The sequence below is a fragment of the Oncorhynchus gorbuscha genome, linkage group LG14 (genome assembly GCF_021184085.1).
Source record: "Oncorhynchus gorbuscha isolate QuinsamMale2020 ecotype Even-year linkage group LG14, OgorEven_v1.0, whole genome shotgun sequence".
NCBI lineage: Eukaryota > Metazoa > Chordata > Actinopteri > Salmoniformes > Salmonidae > Oncorhynchus > Oncorhynchus gorbuscha.
The window spans coordinates 30,114,904-30,138,388 of NC_060186.1; the positions used below are offsets into that span (position 1 = coordinate 30,114,904).

At 42.8% G+C, this 23,485-nt stretch overlaps 1 protein-coding gene across 1 annotated transcript; it reads right to left on the reverse strand.

The window, feature by feature from the left end:
- Positions 1–3,718: 3,718 nt before the first annotated feature.
- Positions 3,719–16,833, reverse strand: LOC123994764 (protein NipSnap homolog 2-like). The gene is made up of 10 exons (XM_046297744.1): positions 16,676–16,833; positions 7,893–8,032; positions 7,656–7,701; positions 7,399–7,493; positions 7,010–7,080; positions 6,651–6,791; positions 6,547–6,578; positions 5,874–5,968; positions 4,321–4,404; positions 3,719–4,194 (listed from the first exon to the last, which is right to left on the reverse strand). Exons 1-10 carry the CDS (start codon positions 16,765–16,767, stop codon positions 4,130–4,132), a joined length of 861 nt encoding a protein of 286 aa, XP_046153700.1. The 5' UTR covers positions 16,768–16,833; the 3' UTR covers positions 3,719–4,129.
- Positions 16,834–23,485: the final 6,652 nt, after the last annotated feature.

The following is a 23,485-nucleotide window of genomic DNA, read 5'->3' on the forward strand; positions in this document are numbered from 1 at the left end:
GCTTGCATTCCAGACCCTGTTTTGGCACATTTCTTCTCATCCATTTTTACCTCTGGCTGATAAACATGCCCCTTTCAAGTGACTCAGAGTCAAAAACTGAAATAACCCATGGTACTCTCCTGTACTCTCAGACCTCTAGATAAGAAATCAAGCCAGGGCCAAGGCTAGACATGTTAACTGATTGGCAGCTATTTAGGCAATTGAGAAGTGCGTGCACTGCCTCGGTTAAACAGTCTTAATCAAACTACTCCCTAGCACTATGACAGGCTCTGTTAGTGATCCCACTAAATTCTGGAAAATTCACTGAATTCACTGAAGCGGGGTAATTCATTTACTTCCCTGCCTAAAGCAAGTAGTTTTAGACTCCTGTATTATTACTGGAAAAGTTCAGATGTGATGCTTTTAATTAATCATCATTTTATCTCCGCTGCATTCTTTATGAAAGAAATGGGGGTCATACTGGTCTTGGCCAGTCAGTCAACTGTTCTTCCCAATTAAAGCCTCCAGTTGCCTCGATGGATGATCAGTCAACCTCACGCACATGGGAGATGGTAGTCGGGGTTTGTCTTATCGGCAATTCACAGAAACAGAAGTTATTGCTGCCTTATTAGCTATTGACACCAAGAAGTCATAAGGGGCTGACAATTTGACCCAAACAGCTACGTTATTTTCTCTCTGTAAATGGTATTCTTAATGTTAATCAATCCAGATTATGACCTAATCACAGCACCACTATGGCTACCATGCTTGTTGTAAATAATATTGCAAATGCCTTAGAAATAATTGTGCTGACATGTTTGTAGACTTGTCAAAAGCTTTTGATACTGTACTGTACACTGTTATTCTGTTGAATAAACTGTCCTCGATAGGGTTGGGTACAGACTATTGCCGACGGTTTCATAATTATTTCAATGACAGAACTCAGGCCATCAAGGTAGATGGTGTCAAATCTGAGTTAAATAAAGGGGTGCCCCAAGGTTTGATACACCACCAATATTTACAATCTAAATAAATAACGTTGATAATGCTGTAAAAAAAATGATAAATGAAATTGTATGTAGATTGTGTTATTTTCCGTTGCTCCGTTGGTTGGCCTTTTCACATCATTGGACCATGCCTCAGGACTACCTGGCCTGATCAGATCCTTGCTGTCCCCAGTCCACCTGGCCGTGCTGCTGCTCCAGTTTCAACTGTTCTGCCTGCGGCTATGGAACCGTGAGCTGTTCACTGGACGTGCTACCTGTCCCAGATCTGCTGTTATCAACTCTCTAGAGACAGCAGTAGTGGTAGAGATACTCTGAATGATCGGCTATAAAAAGCCAACTGACATTTACTCCTGAGGTCCTGACCTGTTGCACCCTCGACAACTACTGTGATTGTGATTATTATTATTTGACTCTGCTGGTCATTTATGAACATCTTCGTTGAACATCGTTCAAACGGTCAGTGGAGAAGCCAGCTACGACCCGGTCCGTTTGTTTCATGTTTGTGACCATATAAAGACAATACAGCCACATTACCCTAACTCTGTTTATACAGGTTCCCAGTTGTGAGGCTTGCATCTAATTTTTTTATAAAAATTAAAGAGTAAAGATGAAACTATTTGCAAAATGATGCAACGTGATGTTAACCTTTAAAATGAGAGAATTGTAAAGTTGAACTAAGTCAGGAGCCACACCCAAGTGAATAGACATTGGTTGGAAATTATGAACCAACCCCTTTTCATTTAAATAATAGCCTCCGTGACAAAAAGTCACCTCAGTTCCAAATACCATGAAGGACTTGTCCTCACTTTTAAAAAGGGCCAAGTCTAATTTCAACTCTACAGGCTAGAAAACATGAGAGCTTGCACCATGCGTGAAATGGTATGAACTCTGAACTATTGATCACTCAAGAAAAAGTTTAGACTGCAGCTGGAAAGGTAGCAAATCTAGTAAGAACATTGACCGACACAGAAAACCACAACATCTCACTCGACGACAACCCAGAAGTCTACAAAGGCGACCTCAACTGGGCAAACCAGATCACCACACCACCAGCTCAATGTTATGTATTGTTTAATTAGTTAGTAAATAAATAATTGAGCCAATTTGTGTATAAAAAAATAAAAAAAAGAGAACAATGTGTCCGTGCAGATAAGCAATAATTTTACGACGTTCAGATGAGACTGATAGAAGGTAAAGAATAATGAATGATCGACTGCTATTGATATAAAAGATCTTCAGATCTTTAAGAGTGGATCCAGGAGATAGCATCTCTATTTACATTTACATTTAAGTCATTTAGCAGACGCTCTTATCCAGAGCGACTTACAAATTGGTGCATTCACCTTATGACATCCAGTGGAACAGCCACTTTACAATAGTGCATCTAAATATTTTAAGGGGGGGGGTGAGAAGGATTACTTTATCCTATCCTAAGTATTCCTTAAAGAGGTGGGGTTTCAGGTGTCTCCGGAAGGTGGTGATTGACTCCGCTGTCCTGGCGTCGTGAGGGAGTTTGTTCCACCATTGGGGAGCCAGAGCAGCGAACAGTTTTGACTGGGCTGAGCGGGAACTGTACTTCCTCAGTGGTAGGGAGACGAGCAGGCCAGAGGTGGATGAACGCAGTGCCCTTATTTGGGTGTAGGGCCTGATCAGAGCCTGGAGGTACTGAGGTGCCGTTCCCCTCACAGCTCCGTAGGCAAGCACCATGGTCTTGTAGCGGATGCGAGCTTCAACTGGAAGCCAGTGGAGAGAGCGGAGGAGCGGGGTAACGTGAGAGAACTTGGGAAGGTTGAACACTAGACGGGCTGCGGCGTTCTGGATGAGTTGTAGGGGTTTAATGGCACAGGCAGGGAGCCCAGCCAACAGCGAGTTGCAGTAATCCAGACGGGAGATGACAAGTGCCTGGATTAGGACCTGCGCCGCTTCCTGTGTGAGGCAGGGTCGTACTCTGCGGATGTTGTAGAGCATGAACCTACAGGAACGTGCCACCGTCTTGATGTTAGTTGAGAACGACAGGGTGTTGTCCAGGATCACACCAAGGTTCTTAGCGCTCTGGGAGGAGGACACAATGGAGTTGTCAACCGTGATGGCGAGATCATGGAACGGGCAGTCCTTCCCCGGGAGGAAGAGCAGCTCCGTCTTGCCGAAGTTCAGCTTGAGGTGGTGATCCGTCATCCACACTGATATGTCTGCCAGACATGCAGAGATGCGATCTATATAAACTAATGCTTCCGTGGTGCCCCAGGTTATTGACGAGTTAACCGTTGCATGGTTTAATTCAATCGTGTTATCAAACGTTAGGTAATCAATTTGATAAAATAGCTTGTCGTCACATTAAAGAAGTCAGAGACACGACACTTCCTACAAATATCTTGGTATCAGTCTTGATCACAAGCTGTCATTGAAAAAAACATGTCACAGAGCTGGTTTTTGAAGTAAAATCTATATTTTTTAAGAAACAAAGCATGTCTGACTTCCATTAATAGTAAGGATATTGTCCATGCCACTTGTCTATTTTAGATTATGGGGACATTCTAGATGCGGTTTTCCTGCTTCTGCTTAGCAACCAGCTAATTATTCAAATCAGGTGCGCTAGATTATGGTTGGTGCGAAATCCTACAGGACTGCTCCGGTTTAAGGTCTGTTTTGATAAGTTATTTACCAAGACCCACAGCTTTATTCCTCTCCCATTCTAATGAAGATATGCGTAGCAAAGAGCTTGCGAGACAGACTCATCTTTCATCAGAAGTTTAATTCAATATGTACACGATTCTTAATAAAGCACTGGATTTCACATGTAATACATCGAGAAACCGTTCCTATCCTGTCCCCCTGTCTAGCAGTATGGGAGAGTCACAGTCCAACTAGTCATTTACAATTAATGATAACATCTCCAAGTCTGGTTAGAGCCCTACTATCTACATTCTGTACGCATGTCATTTTGACCGAAATAAGACATTTGATGCCGACACAGGAAAGACAACAAAAAGATATAAGTGAAAGCAGAAGTGTCAAGCGTGTTGATGTCATTGCTGAAACTCCTGGAAGTACAGTGAGAGCACATTGTTGGTCAGTTACGTTGTCTACATATCAGTGTGGTGGTGGGCTTGGTAGTCGGGATCTCCCCTGGGTGCTGGCAGGGGTTACTTCAGAGGGGAGGTCTTCATGGGGATCATTATTCTGGACTCCATGTGCTGGATCAGCGGAACTGACAGAGGAGAGGAATGAAGAGGGTCACTTAAACATATTACTACACTTTCAGCTCTTCATATATAATGTCGCTCGAAGGATGGACAGACAGCGAGTGAGATACACAGAAAAAGAGCCAACTGACCTGTGTAATAGACAACCTCATCCCAGCCTTCATGTTGCCAAGCTGCGTTCCTGGTGTCTTCTCTCGACTGGAGGTCTTTGTAGGCTAGAAACAGACAATACACAGAAAGCATTCATATCAAAGTCCCTGAAAAATGTCCATGCTGTATAGTTGATTCATTATTTTGTTGAGTAGGTACAATGTATGTACAACTCAACAAAATACAGCAAATTCAAAACGAGACACCAGAGTGAAACTATAATAATTGAGTTGGTACAAAATGTATCCCAGGTACATTTCCATGTCACCCAGTGTTCGTTAATTCTGGTCCTGGGGACCCAAAGTGGTGGACATTATAGATTTTGCCCTAGTACTACACACCTGATTCCACTTATTGATGATGAACTGATTATTTGAATAAGGTATGGCAAAAAAAAAAGCTAAGGCAGGATTAAGAAACACTGCTCAAAATTAGGGTTCGTACTGACAGTGGCAAGTCAAAGAGTTAAGTTTCTTTTATGTGAGGAAAACGGCACGTGAACGGCTCCCAGAACTGCAGGAGCAGGCTGCCGCTATCGCGGGCGCTAAGTGAATGAGGCGATTGGCAAATAAAGCTCTGGAGTTTGTTGCAGAGAAAAAGTCAATGTAGAACTAGCGCCAGATGCAGCGTTGCATCTTTCCCCCTTCATGTGGCTCTTCTGGGCCGAGTCACCCATGTTTGCAATGTCAAAGTCTGACGCAAAAAAGTGGGTAAACTATACTGAACAAAAATATAAAGCGCAACATGTAAAGTGTTGGACCCATGTTTAATTAGCTGAAATAAAAGATCTCAGAAATGTTCCATACGCACAAAAGGCAGGGTTGAATCTAGTTTCCCGGCACTTTAGCTATCGATGTGGCATTTGGCAGTCAATTCTGCACCCGTCTGATTGGCAGTGTGGGTGGAATGAGCCCACTTGGGGGAAATAAGTAAATAAAAATCAGTAGTCTGCCTGGAAATTAATTAGTCAAGGCCATCAGACTGTTAAATAGCCATCTCCAGCACAGAGGGGCTATATAGAGCCTTCTTTATACACAGTCTTGAAATAATTGGCCACTTTAATAAATGGAACACTAGTCACTTTAATAATGTTAACATAACTTGCATTACTCTGTATATACTGCATTCTAAACTATTCTACTGTATCTTAGTCTATGCTGCCCTGACATTGCTCGTACAAATATTTATATATTCCATTCCTTCACTTAGATGTGTGTATTGGGTATATGTTGTGTAATTGTTAGATGTTACTGCACTGTCGGAACTAGAAGCACAAGCATTTCGCTACACCCACAATAACATCTGTTAAACAGGTTTATGTGACCAATAACATTTGATTTCAGAAGATAGCCCTATTTGGTAAAAGACCAAAGTCCATGTTATGGCAAGAACAGCTCAAATAAGCAAAGCGAAACGACAGTCCATCATTACTTTAACACATGGTCAGTCAATATGGAACATTTCAAGAACTTTGAAAGTTTATTTTATGTGACCAATAAAATTTGATTTGATCCTTGTGGTTGTCCCGTCTTACCCCAGAGGTGATGTACCATGTAGAGGCTGCCGATCTGTGAGAAGAACCCTCCCACAGCCTCACTGTTCTGCTGCCGGAACTCTATGGCCCGAGCCCTGCCGTACACACGGAACACACGCTGATGTCACATGACACACAGCAGCCAATCAAGCAGCCTTATGACTGCAGTCGTTCATCCTGTGTTCATCCTGTGTTATTAAATAACTACAGAGCACGGAGGGAATACGGATACCTTCTGCTGAACACACCATCTTGCTTCAGACAGATTTTTCAAAACTATAAATAAAACGATTTCACCATTGAGTTATCGATTTCATGTATTAATCAATGCAATGTTCCAATCATCCAATTTCCTGCATCGCTGTTCAGTCCACCCAGGTATAAGGATTTGACATTGTTGTTCTGTCAAACAGTGGTTTGAATTGACAAATTACAGCAGCCATATTCTACTTATAGTCACGATATCGAATAATCGTATTTCACATAACAATCCCTCGTCCATTTTTAGTCATGCTCAAGACGCCGTGAAACAGAAGTGCAGATCAGAGGTACTGTACAGGTGTATCAACTACATGATAGAAGGAACCAAGTGACGTCGGTGTCTAAGAAGTGTCAAATTAAAAAGGAGGATATTTATGCTAATCCTACAGAAAAATAAGAGAACCTGCCTTACCAGTAGTTTCCCCACTCAATCATAGTTCCAGGCTGAAAGAAGAGAGGAGGAGGATTAGACGGAGTGAGAGAGATAAAGAGACAGAGAGAGAAAGTCAGTCTAACCCTGAGTTGGTATGAGCGGAGCTCATAGATGTTTGGTCCTGGGCGGGGGGTGGGCTCGTTCCAGAAGCTGAACTCCAGGAGCAGCTGGTTACGACGAGACAGCAACATCTTCCCCCGCTCATTCCTGTACTCCATGAACACCTACAAAACCACAAGTATTGGTTCAAGAACTGAAAAGGAAATGCACTCCCAAATTTGGTAGGAGGCATATGCAGGTTTTTTGTAATGCATACCTAACATGATTCAAAAGATGAAATTCAAAGTAATAACACAGTATTGTAAGTACTGTGCAGGAATTTCTTACTTTTCATTATAGAAACCCTATATAGCGACATTTGTGAGCCAACTTTTCTACCAACCTTATTCTGACGGAGTTTGTTCATGACCTCCGTCAGAGCTGGGTAGCCTCCCCGATATCGCCACAGGTGAACTGCAACACAGAGAGGGGAGGGAAAGGGGATACCTAGTCAATTGTACAACTGAATGCCTTCAGCTGAAATGTGTCTTCTGCATTTAACCCAACCCCTCTGAATCAGAGAGGTGCGGCGGACTGCCATAATCGACATCCACGTCTTAGGTGCCCGGGGAACAGTGGGTTAACTGCCTTGCTCAGGGACAGAACGACTGATTTTTAACCTTGTCAGCTCAGGGATTCGATCCAGCAACCTTTCGGTTACTGGCCCAACGCTCTAACCACTAGGCTACCAGGTGAGAGTGTGTGCGAGCATGTGTAGGAGTGTGTCCTTACCAGCCTGGTCCTGCTCTCCATACCATGTGTTCCAGGTGCCAATCAGCTCACAGGGGTAGTGAGAGTCAGCGTTGATGGAGGGCAGAACCTCCTCACTGAGGACACGCATAACAAAACAAAAATTACATAATCATTCAGAATCTTGGTGACGCTGTACTGATCTTCTTACAGACATCATCAAAAGCATTTAGACTCTAACAATAACAGTCTAACAATGCTGCCGTTCGAGAGTTTGATCGGAGGTAGGTGTACCTTACCTTGCCTTGTTGTAAGCATCAAGGCACTCGGGCTTGACATTGTGAACTGTAAAAGAGAAAGAGGTAATCCAGCATGTAACAGAGTGTGGGCGTGGCCTGGGGAAAAAAGTCTGAAACCTTTAAATCTATGTTAAAAAAAACACAATGAGGCAATTGTAGTGTAGACTCACAGGCGTCACAACCAAACCCTTGAGGGTGTGTGTGTGTGTGTGTGTGTGTGTGTGTGAGAGAACCTACACTGTATTTTGTAGAGGTTGGTCTCTTCCTTCTTAGCCAGTAGTTGAGAGTGGGCATCCTTTCTGGGGTCGACCTTCCTGACAAACAGAGACTTGAACCAGCTGTCCTCACGGTTCTTATTGGTGGACGCTGATAGACTCCTTGACAAGACGTGAGACAGCATTAGGACACCATCATATATTTTTATTTAACCTTTACTTATCCAGGATGGTCTCCTTGAGATATTATTTTTCAATATACACACACACACAGTATACTAATGTTTAATCATAAGTAGAGTCAATGAAAACCAGCCAAAAGCACTAGAGATCACAGTAATGTGTCACAGTTTTGGTTCGTAATAAAGAATTTGGCTGGTAATAAACCTATTCTCAATTTGAGTTTCTTTACCAGGTTCTCAAGATGATTAGTGAAGCTCAGCTTCTCATTCCCAAACATTTGTAAGTTTTGACTTGCTCTATGGCATTTCCTTCCAAGGTATGTGTATTATGGATCCCAATTAGTTGCTGCCTTGGAAGCAGCTACTCTTCCTCGGTTCCAGCTAAATTAAGGTAGTTATACACTTTTTTAAACATTACAATACATTCACAACAAATAGGGGCCCTCAGGCCTATAACATAAAACCCATGTGTAAATGTGTGTATAGTGTGAATGTTACCATGTGTTTGTATGCATGTGTCTATGCATCTATTCTAATATTACTGCTGGCATGAGTTACTTGATGTGGAATAGAGTTCCATGTAGTCATGGTTATGTAGTACTGTGCGCCTGCCATCGTCTGTTCTGGACTTGGGGACTGAAGAGACATCTGGTGGCATGTCTTGTGGCGTATGCATGGTTATCTGAGCTGTGTGCCAGTAGTCAAACAGACAGCTCGGTGCATTCAACATGGCAATACCTCTCAAAAATACAAGTAGTGATGAAGTCAATGTCTCCTCCACTTTGAGCCAGGAGAGATTGACATGCATATCATTAACATTAGCTGTGTACATCCAAGGGCCAGCTGTGCTGCCCTGTTATGAGCCAATTGCAATTTTTGAAATTGCAGAGTTATTTTTTGTGTCAAAACTAGGGCCTGCAGGACCTGCCTTGTTGATAGTGCTGTTAAGGCAGAGCAGCACTTTATTATGGACAGACTTCTTTGGCTACTGTTGTATCAATGTTTTGACCGCAACTGCCTCAATTACAACATTATTCATTACAAGATTTAGTTGAGGTTTAGTAAATGCTGTTGCAAATACAATGTTTTTAGTTTTTGAAATATTTAGGACTAACTTATTCCTTGCCACACATTTTGAAACTAACCGCAGCTCTTTGTTAAGTGTTGCAGTCATTTCAGTCGCTGTGGTAGCTGATGTGTATAGTGTTGTCATCTTTACTCAAAGCCAGTGTCATGTCATTAGTAAAGATTGAAAAAAGGGGCCTAGACAGCTGCCCTGGGGAATTCCTGATTATACCTGGATTTTGTTGGAGGCTTACATCAAAGAACACCCTCTGTTCTGTTACAGAGGTAACTCTTTATCCACAATATAGCCATAACACACGTTTTTCAGCAACAGACTACTATCGATAAGGTCAAAAGCCGCACTGATGTCTAACAGCCCCCCCAATCTTTTTATCACCAATTTCTCCCAGCCAATCATCAGTCATTTGTGTAAGTCATGTGCTTGTTGAAATGTCCTTCCCTATAAGTGTGTTGAAAGCATTGTCAATTTGTTTACTGTAAAATAGCATTGTATCTGATCAAACAATTTATTTTAAAAGTTTCCAACAGGCTGATTGGTGGGCTATTTGAGCCAGTAGCAATGACATGGCTATCAGAATGTTTAGCCTTGGACCATGCATTTTGTTTGAGGAATTCAGAACGAGCTTTAAAAATCGTAAAAAGACTTGAATGGATGTTAAAAGCTGTTTGAGCTTTTTCAAAAGTCAAACTGCTGCCACTTAAGAGAAGTGTCATCCGCATAAAAATGTACATCAGCGGACTCTATCTCCCAATGTTGTTGATATAGATATAAAGCTCCAATTGATCCTGAGGCACACCTGAGTGCAGCTCTATGGTGTCAGACTTAAAACCATCTGCCTTCACACACTGGGTTCTATTTGACATGTAAGTTCACAACCACTCCAGAAAGTGAACAGTAATCCCAACAAACTTTAGTATGGTCCAGTGTGAAACGCCTTTGACATATCTATGAACACAGATACACAATGCCACTTCTTATCCAGGGCATAGTAAAATGTCATCCAAAACCTTAAAAGTTGCTGTAACAGTGCTTGTGGCTTGGCCTGAAACCTGATTGCATGCCACACAACATATTGTTTTCCTGTAGGTAGGCTTTAAGCTGCTTGACTAGGGACTCCAATAAATTTGCCAAAACAGAAATGAGATATGGGCCTATAGTTATTCACTAGAGAGTGGGATCACCTTTCAAAAGAGGTAGGACATTTGCTGCCTTCCACAACTTGGAGATTTCATTACATTCTAGGGTGAGGTTGAAGGTGCATGTTAAAGAAGGTAGAGCAATGGTATCTGCAGCTAAAAATAGTAGTAGGCAGGGGTCTAGATCACATGTCAAACTTATTCCATGGAGGGCCGAGTGTCTGCAGGTTTTTGATCCAACCTTGTACTTGATTGATGAATTAAGGTAACTAATTGGAAGGGAACCAGCATCACAAAAAAAAAAGATTAAAAGACTGAGTTTACCAGCAGTTGTTTTGGAAGCTGTGCATCATTTTTGCAGTTCAAACCTTTCACTACTTGCCAAAATTTGTAAGGATTACTCAAAATGATCAGCAGGAGATTTGAGGTAGTGGTCTGCTTTCGAGTCATAGACACAACCTGACTTCAAAGGTGTTTAAAAGCCATCCAATTATCAGCTGAATCAGACCCTTTTGCTTTAGCCAACAGAGCATTTAGTTCTTATGATTTCAGCTACTTCATCTGAGAACCAAGGGTTGTGGGGGAAAACAGTTTGTTGATGAGAGGTCAAAGGAGAATGGCAAGAATCGCGCAAGCTACAGACAATAACAGCGCAACACAACAATGGTTTGCAGAACAGCATCTTGGAATGCACAACTCGTCTGTCTTTGTCAAGGACGGGATATTGCAGAAGAGGACCACACCGGGTTCCACGCCTATCAGCTAAAAACAAGAAGCGGCTCCAGTGGGCACGCCATCACCAACACTGGACAATTGAGAAGAAAAATAAATAAATAAATAAAATAAAAAAATAAAAAACTTGCCTGGTCCGACGAATCCCGGTTCCTGTTGCATCATGATTTAGGCAGAGTAAAGGATTTGGCATAAGCAGCATGAGTTTTTGCGGTTGCTAGATTTTTTTTAGGTAGATTTCAGTATGCATAAATACATCTGGGTCGGCTGTTAAATTTTTTTTTTTTTAAATCTAGTTTTTATTTGCAGAAACTTCCGACCCTCTATCTTTGGGGGGGTAGAAATGTCAGGACCTGGGTTGGATTGCATATTTCCTGACAGTAAAAGCAGCAAAATAATGGAAAATCTAGATAGGATTTTACTGCATTTGGATTCACAGACAGCACTAGGACTATAGTCCAAAAGGAACCAGTCTTTAACACAACATATTTCAAAAGGTGCGTACAGTCCAGAGACGTCCAGAGACATGGTTAAGTACCAAAACAGTCCAGACATGTAAGCGCAATAGTTCTCCAGTTCAATAGAGGGAAAGCATATGGTCTCTCCCAGGACGAAAATGCATCATCCTCATTTTAAAAGTCAAAGATAGACAATAGCAACATATTCATTTGTAGCCTATCAATGTGAGAAAAAAAGAAACTGCGTTTAAGACTCCAGTCTAAAATATTAGGTCTATGGAGGTTGCACTAATAACAGATGGGCCTAAGCTACAATAAATAATCTACAATAAAATACCAATAAAGCCAATTAATACAAATTCCTGTGTAAAAGTCCAGATGTCCACAGGCTAAAGGTAAAATTAGGATCAGAGACCACGGTGTGTGCGTGAAATGTGTGCTGGAGGTGAGCGAAACTCAGGGGAGTAGGAGGTAAGTGGCATGGATACCTATACCAGACAGGTGGGATGCAGGCCTGGGTAAGAGGGGAGGCTTTCAACCAGACAGTTTGAGGAGCTTTCAGCATTGGCACCGGAACGATTGAGGTTTGCTTTCTGCGAAAAGATACTCTATGGCCAGGTAACTTGTCGACTATATAAAACAATTACTGGAGTATTTAAAATGATTATGACAAAAAGCAACAACAAAAAAAAGACACACGGAAAGCCAAGGAGTTTGTTGACATTACATTAATGAGCTATCTGCATCCGTGTTGCACTGTTAAGCTGCTACCTGATTAGTAATAGAAAACCACGATCAGAAAATAACATAAGTTGGAGAACTATTAATTAAGACTGTCACGAGAAGCTTAGTGACTGAAATCTCCCTCCCTCCCCTAATCACCCCTAGTCAGCTAACATTATCTAAATCCCCACCTCCCCTACAAAAGACAACCAGCTAAGTCATCTGAACATGGGTCGTGCAGTGTGTGTATCATATATAGCCTTTACGGTTCAAATCTAATCCTGCTGGTCATCTATGAACTTATGTCTGATTATCCATCAGTCTGACAAACAGGGGCCAGAATGTTGCACACCATGAACTGTGAAACAATCTGGCCCCTGAGGGATTAATCAAATATTTTATTTTACTTTTATTTTACCAGGTAGGCCAGTTGAGAACAAGTTCTCATTTACAACTGAGATCTGTCCAAGATAAAGCAAAGCAGGTGCGACAAAATCAGAGTTAACACATGGAATAAACAAGTGTACAGTCAATAATAAAATAAAAAAAATCTATATACAGTGTGTGCAAATGGAGTAAGGAGGTAAGGCAATAAATAGGCCATAGTAGAGAAGTAATTACAATTTAGCAAATTAACACTGGAGTGATAGAAGTGCAGATGATGTGCAAGTAGAAATACTGGTGTGCAAAAAAGTAAATAAAAACAATATGGGGATGAGGTATATAGCCCATCCAATCTATTTACAAATGAGCTGTGTACAGCTGCAGCGATCGGTAAGCTGCTCAGATTGCTGGTGTTTAAAGTTAGTGAGGGAGAAATAAGTATCAAACTTCAGCAATTTTTGCAATTAGTTCCAGTCATTGGCAGCAGAGAACTGGAAGGAAAGGCGGTGTTGGCTTTGGGGATGACCAGTGAGATAAACCTGCTGGAGCGCGTGCTGTTGTTATGGTGACCAGTGAGCTAAGATAAAGAGCGGTTTTACCTACCAAAGACTTATAGATGACCTGGAGCCATTGGGTCTGGCGACGGATATATACCCTTTGTTGGCAATGACATAGGTCAAACGTTTTCTGTAAGTCTTCACAAGTTTTTTCACACACTGTTGCTGGTATTTTGTCCCATTCCTCCATGAAGATCTCCTCTAGAGCAGTGATGTTTTGGGGCTGTTGCTGGGCAACACGGACTTTCAACTCCCTCCAAAGATTTTCTATGGGGTGGAGATCTTGAGACTGGCTAGGCCACTCCAGGACCTTGAAATGCTTCTTACGAAGCCACTCCTTCGTTGCCCGGGCGGTGTGTTTGGGATCATTGTCATGCTGAAAAACTCAGCCACGTTTCATCTTCAATGCCCTTGATGATGGAAGGAGGTTTTCACTCAAAATATCACGATACATGGCCCCATTCATTCTTTCCTTTACACGGATCAGTAGTCGTGGTCCCTTTGCAGAAAAACAGCCCCAAAGCATGATGTTTCCACCCCCATGCTTCACAGTAGGCATGGTGTTCTTTGGATGCAACTCAGCATTCTTTGTCCTCCAAACACAACGAGTTGAGTTTTTACCAAAAAGTTATATTTTGGTTTCATCTGACCATATGACATTCTCCCAATCTTCTTCTGGATCATCCAAATGCTCTCTAGCAAACTTCAGACGGGCCTGAACATGTACTGGCTTAAGCAGGGGGACACGTCTGGCACTGCAGGATTTGAGTCCCTGGCGGCGTAGTGTGTTACTGATGGTAGGCTGTTACTTTGGTCCCAGCTCTCTGCAGGTCATTCACTAGGTCCGCCCGTGTGGTTCTGGGATTTTTGCTCACCGTTCTTGTGATCATTTTGACCCCACGGGGTGAGATCTTGCGTGGAGCCCCAGATGGAGGGAGATTATCACTGGTTTTGTATGTCTTCCATTTCCTAATAATTGCTCCTAAAGTTGATTTCTTCAAACCAATCTGCTTACCTATTGCAGAAGTCTTCCCAGCCTGGTGCAGGTCTACAATTTTCTTTCTGGTGTCCTTTGACAGCTCTTTGGTCTTGGCCATAGTGGAGTTTGGAGTGTGGACAGGTGTCTTTTATACTGATAACAAGTTCAAACAGGTGCCATTAATACAGGTAACGAGTGGGGGACAGAGGAGCCTCTTAAAGAAGAAGTTACAGGTCTGTGAGAGCCAGAAATCTTGCTTGTTTGTAGGTGACCAAATACTTATTTTCCACCATATTTGCAAATAAATTCATTTAAAAAAAATCCTACAATGTGATTTTCTGGATTTTTTTTCTCATTTTGTCTGTCATAAGTTGAAGTGTACCGTGATGAAAATTACAGGCCTCATCTTTTTAAGTGGGAGAACTTGCACAATGGTGGTGGCTGACTAAATACTTTTTTACCCCACTGTATGTGTAGATAGTATGTTTTCAATAATCGCAAACTGTTTCTGCATATTGGTTTGGATACAAAACTATTTAGACATTCAGCTATTTATCAAAAAGGTCTTGTCAACAGGAAGCAGCAATAACAATTTTGGGAATATAAAATTGAATTTAACATTAATTTCCAACGGGTTTCTACTTAAATCTGCTAAATGAGGCCAAAAATATGCTGCGATAGATTTTTTAAAATATATACCAGAAATCACCAAAAGTGGTTTGCCTTTTCTTGGATAGATGGAAAACGCATTGGAACATACTGTTATGGCATCTATAGAAGTGGCCTAGTTAGCGTTGGGACATTGTTTAAAGCCACTACAGTAACGTTAGCTCATATCCACAGAGTTGACTGTCTGACAACTTCAAAGAGGAAGTACAGCAGACAATATCACAGATCGAACAAGGAGCCAGTTGTTTCACTAGATATATATAAATCTGAATGGTCAAATTCCATAAGCAGGCAATTTTAGCTTGGATGTTAGCGTATAAACAATGTTTCCCCTCACAGATACTTTCTATGGAACAACAAAGATATGACTTAAAAATAAGTATCTTTTTTGTAACTGGTTTGAGAATAAAATGTTTTGGAAAGATTCAAGCTGAATATTGACTATAAATGTGATTTCTGTGGAATGGAGGAGACAATTTTGCATTTGTTTTTTGCCTGCATTTATAGCACAATTTTTTGGATTGACAGAATTTTGTTACAAAAAAATAAATAAAAATAGGACCAGTTGTACTATTTAATAGATTGATATAATTATTTTTCAGAAATTCTGACATAGATCAGTATATTTAATTCAACTGCTGCTATTAGGTACATTTCACATTCACAAAGGGTCTACCTTTTTCACTTTATAAATTAATTTAAACAATATGGCACCACTAAAATGAAAAACAAAAAGGTAATTAAAACGTGTATTATTCATTACTATGATTTGTTTGTTTAGGTTTATGAGTTTGCATGTGACTATTACTATTTTGCTTGTTATGTATTTTTATTTTTTATTACTCTTTAAGGAATACCTAGGATAGGATAAAGTAATCCTTCTCACCCCCCCCCCCCCTTAAAATATTTAGATGCACTATTGTAAAGTGGCTGTTCCACTGGATGTCACCAATTTGTAAGTCGCTCTGGATAAGAGCGTCTGCTAAATGACTTAAATGTAAATGTAAATGTATGTATAATCCTCACATGTCATGAGAGGTCATCAGAAGTGTCCACTTAATTTGAGGGCTGAGGGGATAAGGTGCATCTTAAGTGTTTGGACCGGAGCCTCAAGTCATCAGAGTCCACACCTCTGGTACTAAGTAGGCAAGTCATTCCAAGGTAGCGTGCGCCCTCTACTTGGCATAAAAAGACCTTCACACGCAAGGCATGAGGGTTTTCTGGTTTTGGAAACGCAAAAGTAATGACGACTAACGTTACTTTCAATGCCAGTAACGTAAACTAATGAGTTGCTTTTAAAATTAACGTTCCCCAACACTGTCTATGACCTTGAAAGAGATGTTAATTGAACTTCCCTTGTATCCTACAAATGTACTATTACGCAGCCAACTAACCTGCAGTGCAATTCCACGGGCAAATGTTCTGCAAATAGTTGTCATGTGCACTGATTTGCAACGATAGGACAAGTATTATATATAAACGGTGCAAAACCCATTTAAAAGTGTCGATACGTTGCAACAGTTTTGTAGAAATGTCCTACCAAGTCATGAATAACCTTTAAGTGTTAAGCTCCCAGCTTAGCCTCTTAGTTAGCTGGCTTCCCTTCGCATTCCAGCGTCATTCAGGTGTATTCATTACGCCAATTCTGTTGCAAAACGTTTTGCAACTGAAACTGCTTCCCCCAAACGGAAAAGGTTTTGCAACGAAAACGAGAGTTTCTATTGGGTAAAATTAAGGTAGGTCCCTCCCTGTTTCGTTCCGTTTGCTTCTTAAAATGTAAACAGTTTCCGTTAAAGTTAGATAGCTAGCACTGGCTTAGTGGGAAGTGTAAAGAGTTGTTAACGATCAAATGCATATTTACTTTCAAACTTACTTTCTCATACAAATATCCAACTAACCTGATTGTAAGTATGACTTGTCCGTTCATCTGGACTCCGTTTCTCGTCTGTTTCAGGCCGTTGCCCACCTTCTGAAGGACTCGGCTCGCCATCTTTCCCCGGCTTGATTGAATACTTGCTATAGCCAGAGGAAGAGTTGTTCTTGTTCTTGTTCTGCTTCTTCTTCAGTGGTGTTTATCGGCGGTGGCATCCAACGTTATATGGTGCTTTACCGTCACCTACTGTACTGGAGTTTGGTCCAGCGACAGGGCGAAACTAAATCCTACCTGCCAGCCCTGTTGCTCTTAAAAAATACAACACAATATTTGAGACTATATCTAATAACGTTCTACTCAATATACTCTTTCAACTAATTGTAAATAATGTAAATGGGGTGGCAGGTAGCCTAGTGGTTAGTGTGTTGGGCCAATAACCGAAAGGTTGCTATGATCGGATCCCAGAGCTGACAAGGTAAAAATCTGTTGTTCTGCCCCTGAACAAGGCAATTAACTCACTGTTCCTAGGCCATCATTGTAAATAAGAATTTGTTCTTGACTGACTTGCCTAGTTAAATAAAGGATTTAAAAAATGACCACAAAATCCTGATGCACAGTATCCAGACATCTCTTGAACTAATCAAATGGATCAACACCCTATCTTTCTCTAGTCTCTCAAAAACTTCTGGACCAACAATTGGAGGCAGGAGAAGCCATGGTGGATTTACAGGAATAGCTACCCACCCACCCAAAGCTCGTGTTCTGTCTTCGCTCATGTTTCCAGCATGCCTGTAAATGAGACACCCCATGTCCCTGTAGGTTGACCCAATAATTCGTTGCCAGATGATGTCTCCAAATCTGCAATGGCATATCCCCCATCTCCACCTGTAGTGCAGCCACTGAAACGCCCCACTACATATTCTGAGTCCTTGCCCCTGTATGACATCTAGCCTTTCCAATGAGGTCCGGGCTGACGAATCATAAACTATACTGCCATAGTCTATTACAGATTGGATCAATGCAACATACATGGTCCTCAGTGAGGCACGCCCAGCCCCCCACTCCTTCCCCATCAGACAGCATATCACATTTAGCACCTTCTTACACGTCTTACATCCCACTGCTCTCTTGATGTGTTCTGCCCAGGTCAGTCCAGTGTCAAAGTATACCCCAAGGAACCTGATGGCCCCCGCCCTCTCATAGTTTCTCCCATATAACCTCAAGCAAACCTTGTCTCCCACCTTCCTCCTGGTAAAGAACACTGTCTGAGTTATCTCTACAGAGAACCTGAAACCCCACATTAATGCCCACCGCTCTACCTCGTCAATTGCTTACTGTACCTTCCTGACTACGTCCCCTCGTCCATAAGGCCCCATCTGCAAATAATGACCTCCCAATATCCGGCTCAACCTAAGAGTCCACATCATTAATCCCGATTGAGAAGAACATAGGACTAATCAAACTCCCCTGTGGTATACCATAATCCACCAGGCACCTGCCTGTTAGTGACTTTCCCACCCTCACCTAGATAGGCCTTCCAAACAGGAAATCCTTTATCCAGTTGTACGTTCTTCCTCCTACCTCCACAATATCAAGCTTGATTAACTCCCTGCTTCCACATCATATCATATGCCTTCTCCACATCAAAAAATACAGCTACAACAGTCTCCTTGTTCACCTGAGCCTTCCCGACCTCTGCTTCTAAGCAGAGCACTGGGTCCATTGTTCCCTGTCCCTTCCTGACTCCACTCTGATGTGGCGATACTAGCCCCCTGCTCTCCAGGAAGTAAGTTAGCCTCTCTGTAATCATACGTTCCATAATCTTACATGCATGTGATGTTAAAGCTATTGGCCAATAGCTTGTTGGCCTCGTTGGGTCCTTCCCTGGCTTCTGGATTGGTACCACTACTGCCTCCTTTCAACTGCCAGGTAGTTTCTCCTCCTCCCACACGCTGTTGCACAACACCAAAACCTTATCCAGTGCCTTATTACCTAGATGGGCCAACATAACATAGCACACTGCATCTTTACCCTTTTTACCTCTGTCATGGTAAATGGTGAATTCAGCACATAATTTACATCTTCCTCCTATCCAGCACTCCAGGATGCTCCTCTCTTGTTCTCTCTCTACCCCTCTGCCCCTCCTCCTCAGATGTTGGAAGTCATGCATCCTTTTCAGTCAGTACTTTAAATGCCCTGTTCCTAATCCTCGCCATTTCCCCACATTCCTGCATCCAACATGGGACTGCTTTCCTCCTTCTCCTCCCTGAAGTCTTAGGTATAGCCTCAGTAACTGCCCCCACTAACAATGTTTTTTACATTTACATTTAAGTCATTTAGCAGACGCTCTTATCCAGAGCGACTTACAAATTGGTGCGGTGCATTCACCTTATGACATCCAGTGGGACAGCCACTTTACAATAGTGCATCTAAATATTTTAAGGGGGGGAGGGGGGGTGAGAAGGATTACTTTATCCTATCCTAAGTATTCCTTAAAGAGGTGGGGTTTCAGGTGTCTCCGGAAGGTGGTGATTGACTCCGCTGTCCTGGCGTCGTGAGGGAGTTTGTTCCACCATTGGGGAGCCAGAGCAGCGAACAGTTTTGACTGGGCTGAGCGGGAACTGTACTTCCTCAGTGGTAGGGAGACGAGCAGGCCAGAGGTGGATGAACGCAGTGCCCTTATTTGGGTGTAGGGCCTGATCAGAGCCTGGAGGTACTGAGGTGCCGTTCCCCTCACAGCTCCGTAGGCAAGCACCATGGTCTTGTAGCGGATGCGAGCTTCAACTGGAAGCCAGTGGAGAGAGCGGAGGAGCGGGGTGACGTGAGAGAACTTGGGAAGGTTGAACACTAGACGGGCTGCGGCGTTCTGGATGAGTTGTAGGGGTTTAATGGCACAGGCAGGGAGCCCAGCCAACAGCGAGTTGCAGTAATCCAGACGGGAGATGACAAGTGCCTGGATTAGGACCTGCGCCGCTTCCTGTGTGAGGCAGGGTCGTACTCTGCGGATGTTGTAGAGCATGAACCTACAGGAACGGGCCACCGCCTTGATGTTAGTTGAGAACGACAGGGTGTTGTCCATGATCACGCCAAGGTTCTTAGCGCTCTGGGAGGAGGACACAATGGAGTTGTCAACCGTGATGGCGAGATCATGGAACGGGCAGTCCTTCCCCGGGAGGAAGAGCAGCTCCGTCTTGCCGAAGTTCAGCTTGAGATGGTGATCCGTCATCCACACTGATATGTCTGCCAGACATGCAGAGATGCGATTCGCCACCTGGTCATCAGAAGGGGGAAAGGAGAAGATTAATTGTGTGTCGTCTGCATAGCAATGATAGGAGAGACCATGTGAGGTTATGACAGAGCCAAGTGACTTGGTGTATAGCGAGAATAGGAGAGGGCCAAGAACAGAGCCCTGGGGGACATCAGTGGTGAGAGCGCGTGGTGAGGAGACAGATTCTCGCCACGCCACCTGGTAGGAGCGACCTGTCAGGTAGGACGCAATCCAAGCGTGGGCCGCGCCAGAGATGCCCAACTCGGAGAGGGTGGAGAGGAGGATCTGATGGTTCACAGTATCGAAGGCAGCCGATAGGTCTAGAAGGATGAGAGCAGAGGAGAGAGAGTTAGCTTTAGCGGTGCGGAGCGCCTCCGTGATACAGAGGAGAGCAGTCTCAGTTGAATGACTAGTCTTGAAACCTGACTGATTTGGATCAAGAAGGTCATTCTGAGAGAGATAGCGGGAGAGCTGACCAAGGACGGCACGTTCAAGAGTTTTGGAGAGAAAAGAAAGAAGGGATACTGGTCTGTAGTTGTTAACATCGGAGGGATCGAGTGTAGGTTTTTTCAGAAGGGGTGCAACTCTCGCTCTCTTGAAGACGGAAGGGACGTAGCCAGCGGTCAGGGATAAGTTGATGAGCGAGGTGAGGTAAGGGAGAAGGTCTCCGGAAATGGTCTGGAGAAGAGAGGAGGGGATAGGGTCGAGCGGGCAGGTTGTTGGGCGGCCGGCCGTCACAAGACGCGAGATTTCATCTGGAGAGAGAGGGGAGAAAGAGGTCAGAGCACAGGGTAGGGCAGTGTGAGCAGAACCAGCAGTGTCGTTTGACTTAGCAAACGAGGATCGGATGTCGTCGACCTTCTTTTCAAAATGGTTGACGAAGTCATCTGCAGAGAGGGAGGAGGGGGGGGGGGAGGAGGATTCAGGAGGGAGGAGAAGGTGGCAAAGAGCTTCCTAGGGTTAGAGGCAGATGCTTGAAATTTAGAGTGGTAGAAAGTGGTTTTAGCAGCAGAGACAGAGGAGGAAAATGTAGAGAGGAGGGAGCGAAAGGATGCCAGGTCCGCAGGGAGGCGAGTTTTCCTCCATTTCCGCTCGGCTGCTGTTCTCACCCAGTTATTAATACTATCCACATCCCCTCTCATATCCACCCAAGAAGAGGGAGGGGTGAAGCGAGAGGGACAACCCGTTCTTATGCTGCATTCATGTGGTAGTCGGAACTAGGAAACTCTGAAATGTTCAAGTTACTAAGTGGTATACTAAGTGGTATACACGTGCCGTGTTCAACGAATCAGCAAGAGTTTTCTAATTCTGACTAGCATGTGAAAGTGGCATTATTATACCTCAGCGGGGATAACTGGGGCCAAAATCTTCTCCAGCAGGTTGGGTTTTTCATAGATTTGTTTTTGTATGGAGGTCAATGAGTGTCGAATTAGGTTAACAAAAATGTAATGGTTTATTTTCTACAGGTGGCTTATTTGATCGAATAGAAGTTTCGTAATGCTAAGGTTGTTAATTAGTCACGAATTACCACAGCCACAAAGTCATAAGGCTCGACACCTATGCTGGTTTAGAGTTCTCAGGCAACGACCAATCCGATGATGTATGAAAACAATTGCAGCCTACCTGTGTTGATTTCGATCACTGGCATATAGAGTAGGCAGGCTATGGCTGGAAAACTCAAGGACCCCGATTTCAAGAGAGGATACTGTTGATGTAGAAAAACAAGACTTGGTTGTTTATAAACAACCCAGGTTTATTAGCTGCAACAGTGGTTCTCAACCACGGGAAATGTCGTGGAAATATTCGCTCAATCATATTTCGCAGATACTGGAAATTGTGAATAGACTTTATTACAAAGTAACAAGCCAAGCTGGCCCATAGACCAACTGCTTTTATACAGTTTCATTACTCTTGGCAATTATTAGATTGCGACATGCCATTATCGGACTATAGTATTACTACTGGCCATTGTAGGATTAAGTACAGATAACTATAGGCCGTTATAGAATTATACCAATAAATACATCCCAGGATTACACATAGTGCCACATAGTGCCTCCCTTTAGAGCTGTTCAGCCTTTTAACAAGAAACACATTCTCTTAACAGAAAGCACCCATATATTCCCCCCCTTTGGGACTTACTAAGTCCCAACCCTTAAATTTGATCCAGTACAAGTGAGAAGGAGAAGCACCTTCTGTATGTATTGCAATGGAGGCAATCTGCCTCCCTTTCTACTTATCAACCGTCTCTCCGCTTCCTCAACCATACTGGGGAATCAGGACCAAACATCTGCTTTAAGGAATACCTAGGATAGGATAAGTAATCCCTCTCACCCCCCCCCCCCTTTAAGATTTAGATGCACTATTGTAAAGTGACTGTTCCACTCGATGTCATAAGGTGAATGCACCAATTTGTAAGTCGCTCTGGATAAGAGCGTCTGCTAAATGACTTAAATGTAATGTAAATGATGCTTTCACATATAGCTAGAAAGAAGTAAAAGATCCATCCTCTAGCCAATTGTTTTTTAACATACTGTATAAGCATGTGCATGCATTGCTTTACCTTGCCGGAGGTTTTCTCAGTTATGTAGAATACAATAAAAACAATAAACTCAACCTCATAAATCATTATAACATCATTCTCAATATGACACCTAAACATGTGGCCCTCCCTCAAAGACACTTCTCCAACAACCATTTTAACATAAGTGTTAAACCTGTCGGAGTATTCAGGGTATTTTTTATATTTTTTATTTTATTTCACCTTTATTTTACCAGGTAGGCAAAGTTGAGAACAAGTTCTCATTTACAATTGCGACCTGGCCAAGATAAAGCAAAGCATTTCGACACATACAACAACACAGAGTTACACATGGAGTAAAACAAACATACAGTCAATAATACAGTAGAAAAATAAGTCTATATACAGTACAATGTGAGCAAATGAGGTGAGATAAGGGAGGTAATGTCATGTTTTGTCATATATTGTCTTGTCATTATGCTTTCCCTTCTGTTCGTTTCCCCCTGCTGGTCTTATTAGGTTCGTTCCCTTTTTCTATCCCTCTCTCTCCCCCTCCCTCTCTCTCTTCTCTCTATCGTTCCGTTCCTGCTCCCAGCTGTTCCTATTCCCCTAATCAATCATTTAGTCTTCCCACACCTGTTCCCGATCCTTTTCCCTGATTAGAGTCCCTATTTCTCTCCTTGTTTTCCGTTCCTGCCCTGTCGGATCCTATCTATTGTTCACCGTGCTGTGTTTGTGTATCGCCCTGTCGTGTCGTGTTTCCCTCAGATGCTGCGTGGTGAGCAGGTGTCTGAGTCTGCTAGGTTCAAGTGCCTTCCCGAGGCAACCTGCTGTTCAAGATCGAGTCTCCAGTCGGTTCTCGTCATTACGAGTGGAAGTTGTGTTTTTTGATTGTATTTTACTTTACTGGATTAAAGACTCTGTTTTCGCCAAGTCGCTTTTGGGTCCTCATTCACCTGCATAACAGGTAAAGGCAAAAAAAGGCCATGGTGGCGAAGTAAATACAATATAGCAAGTAAAACATTGGAAATGTAGATTTGCAGTGG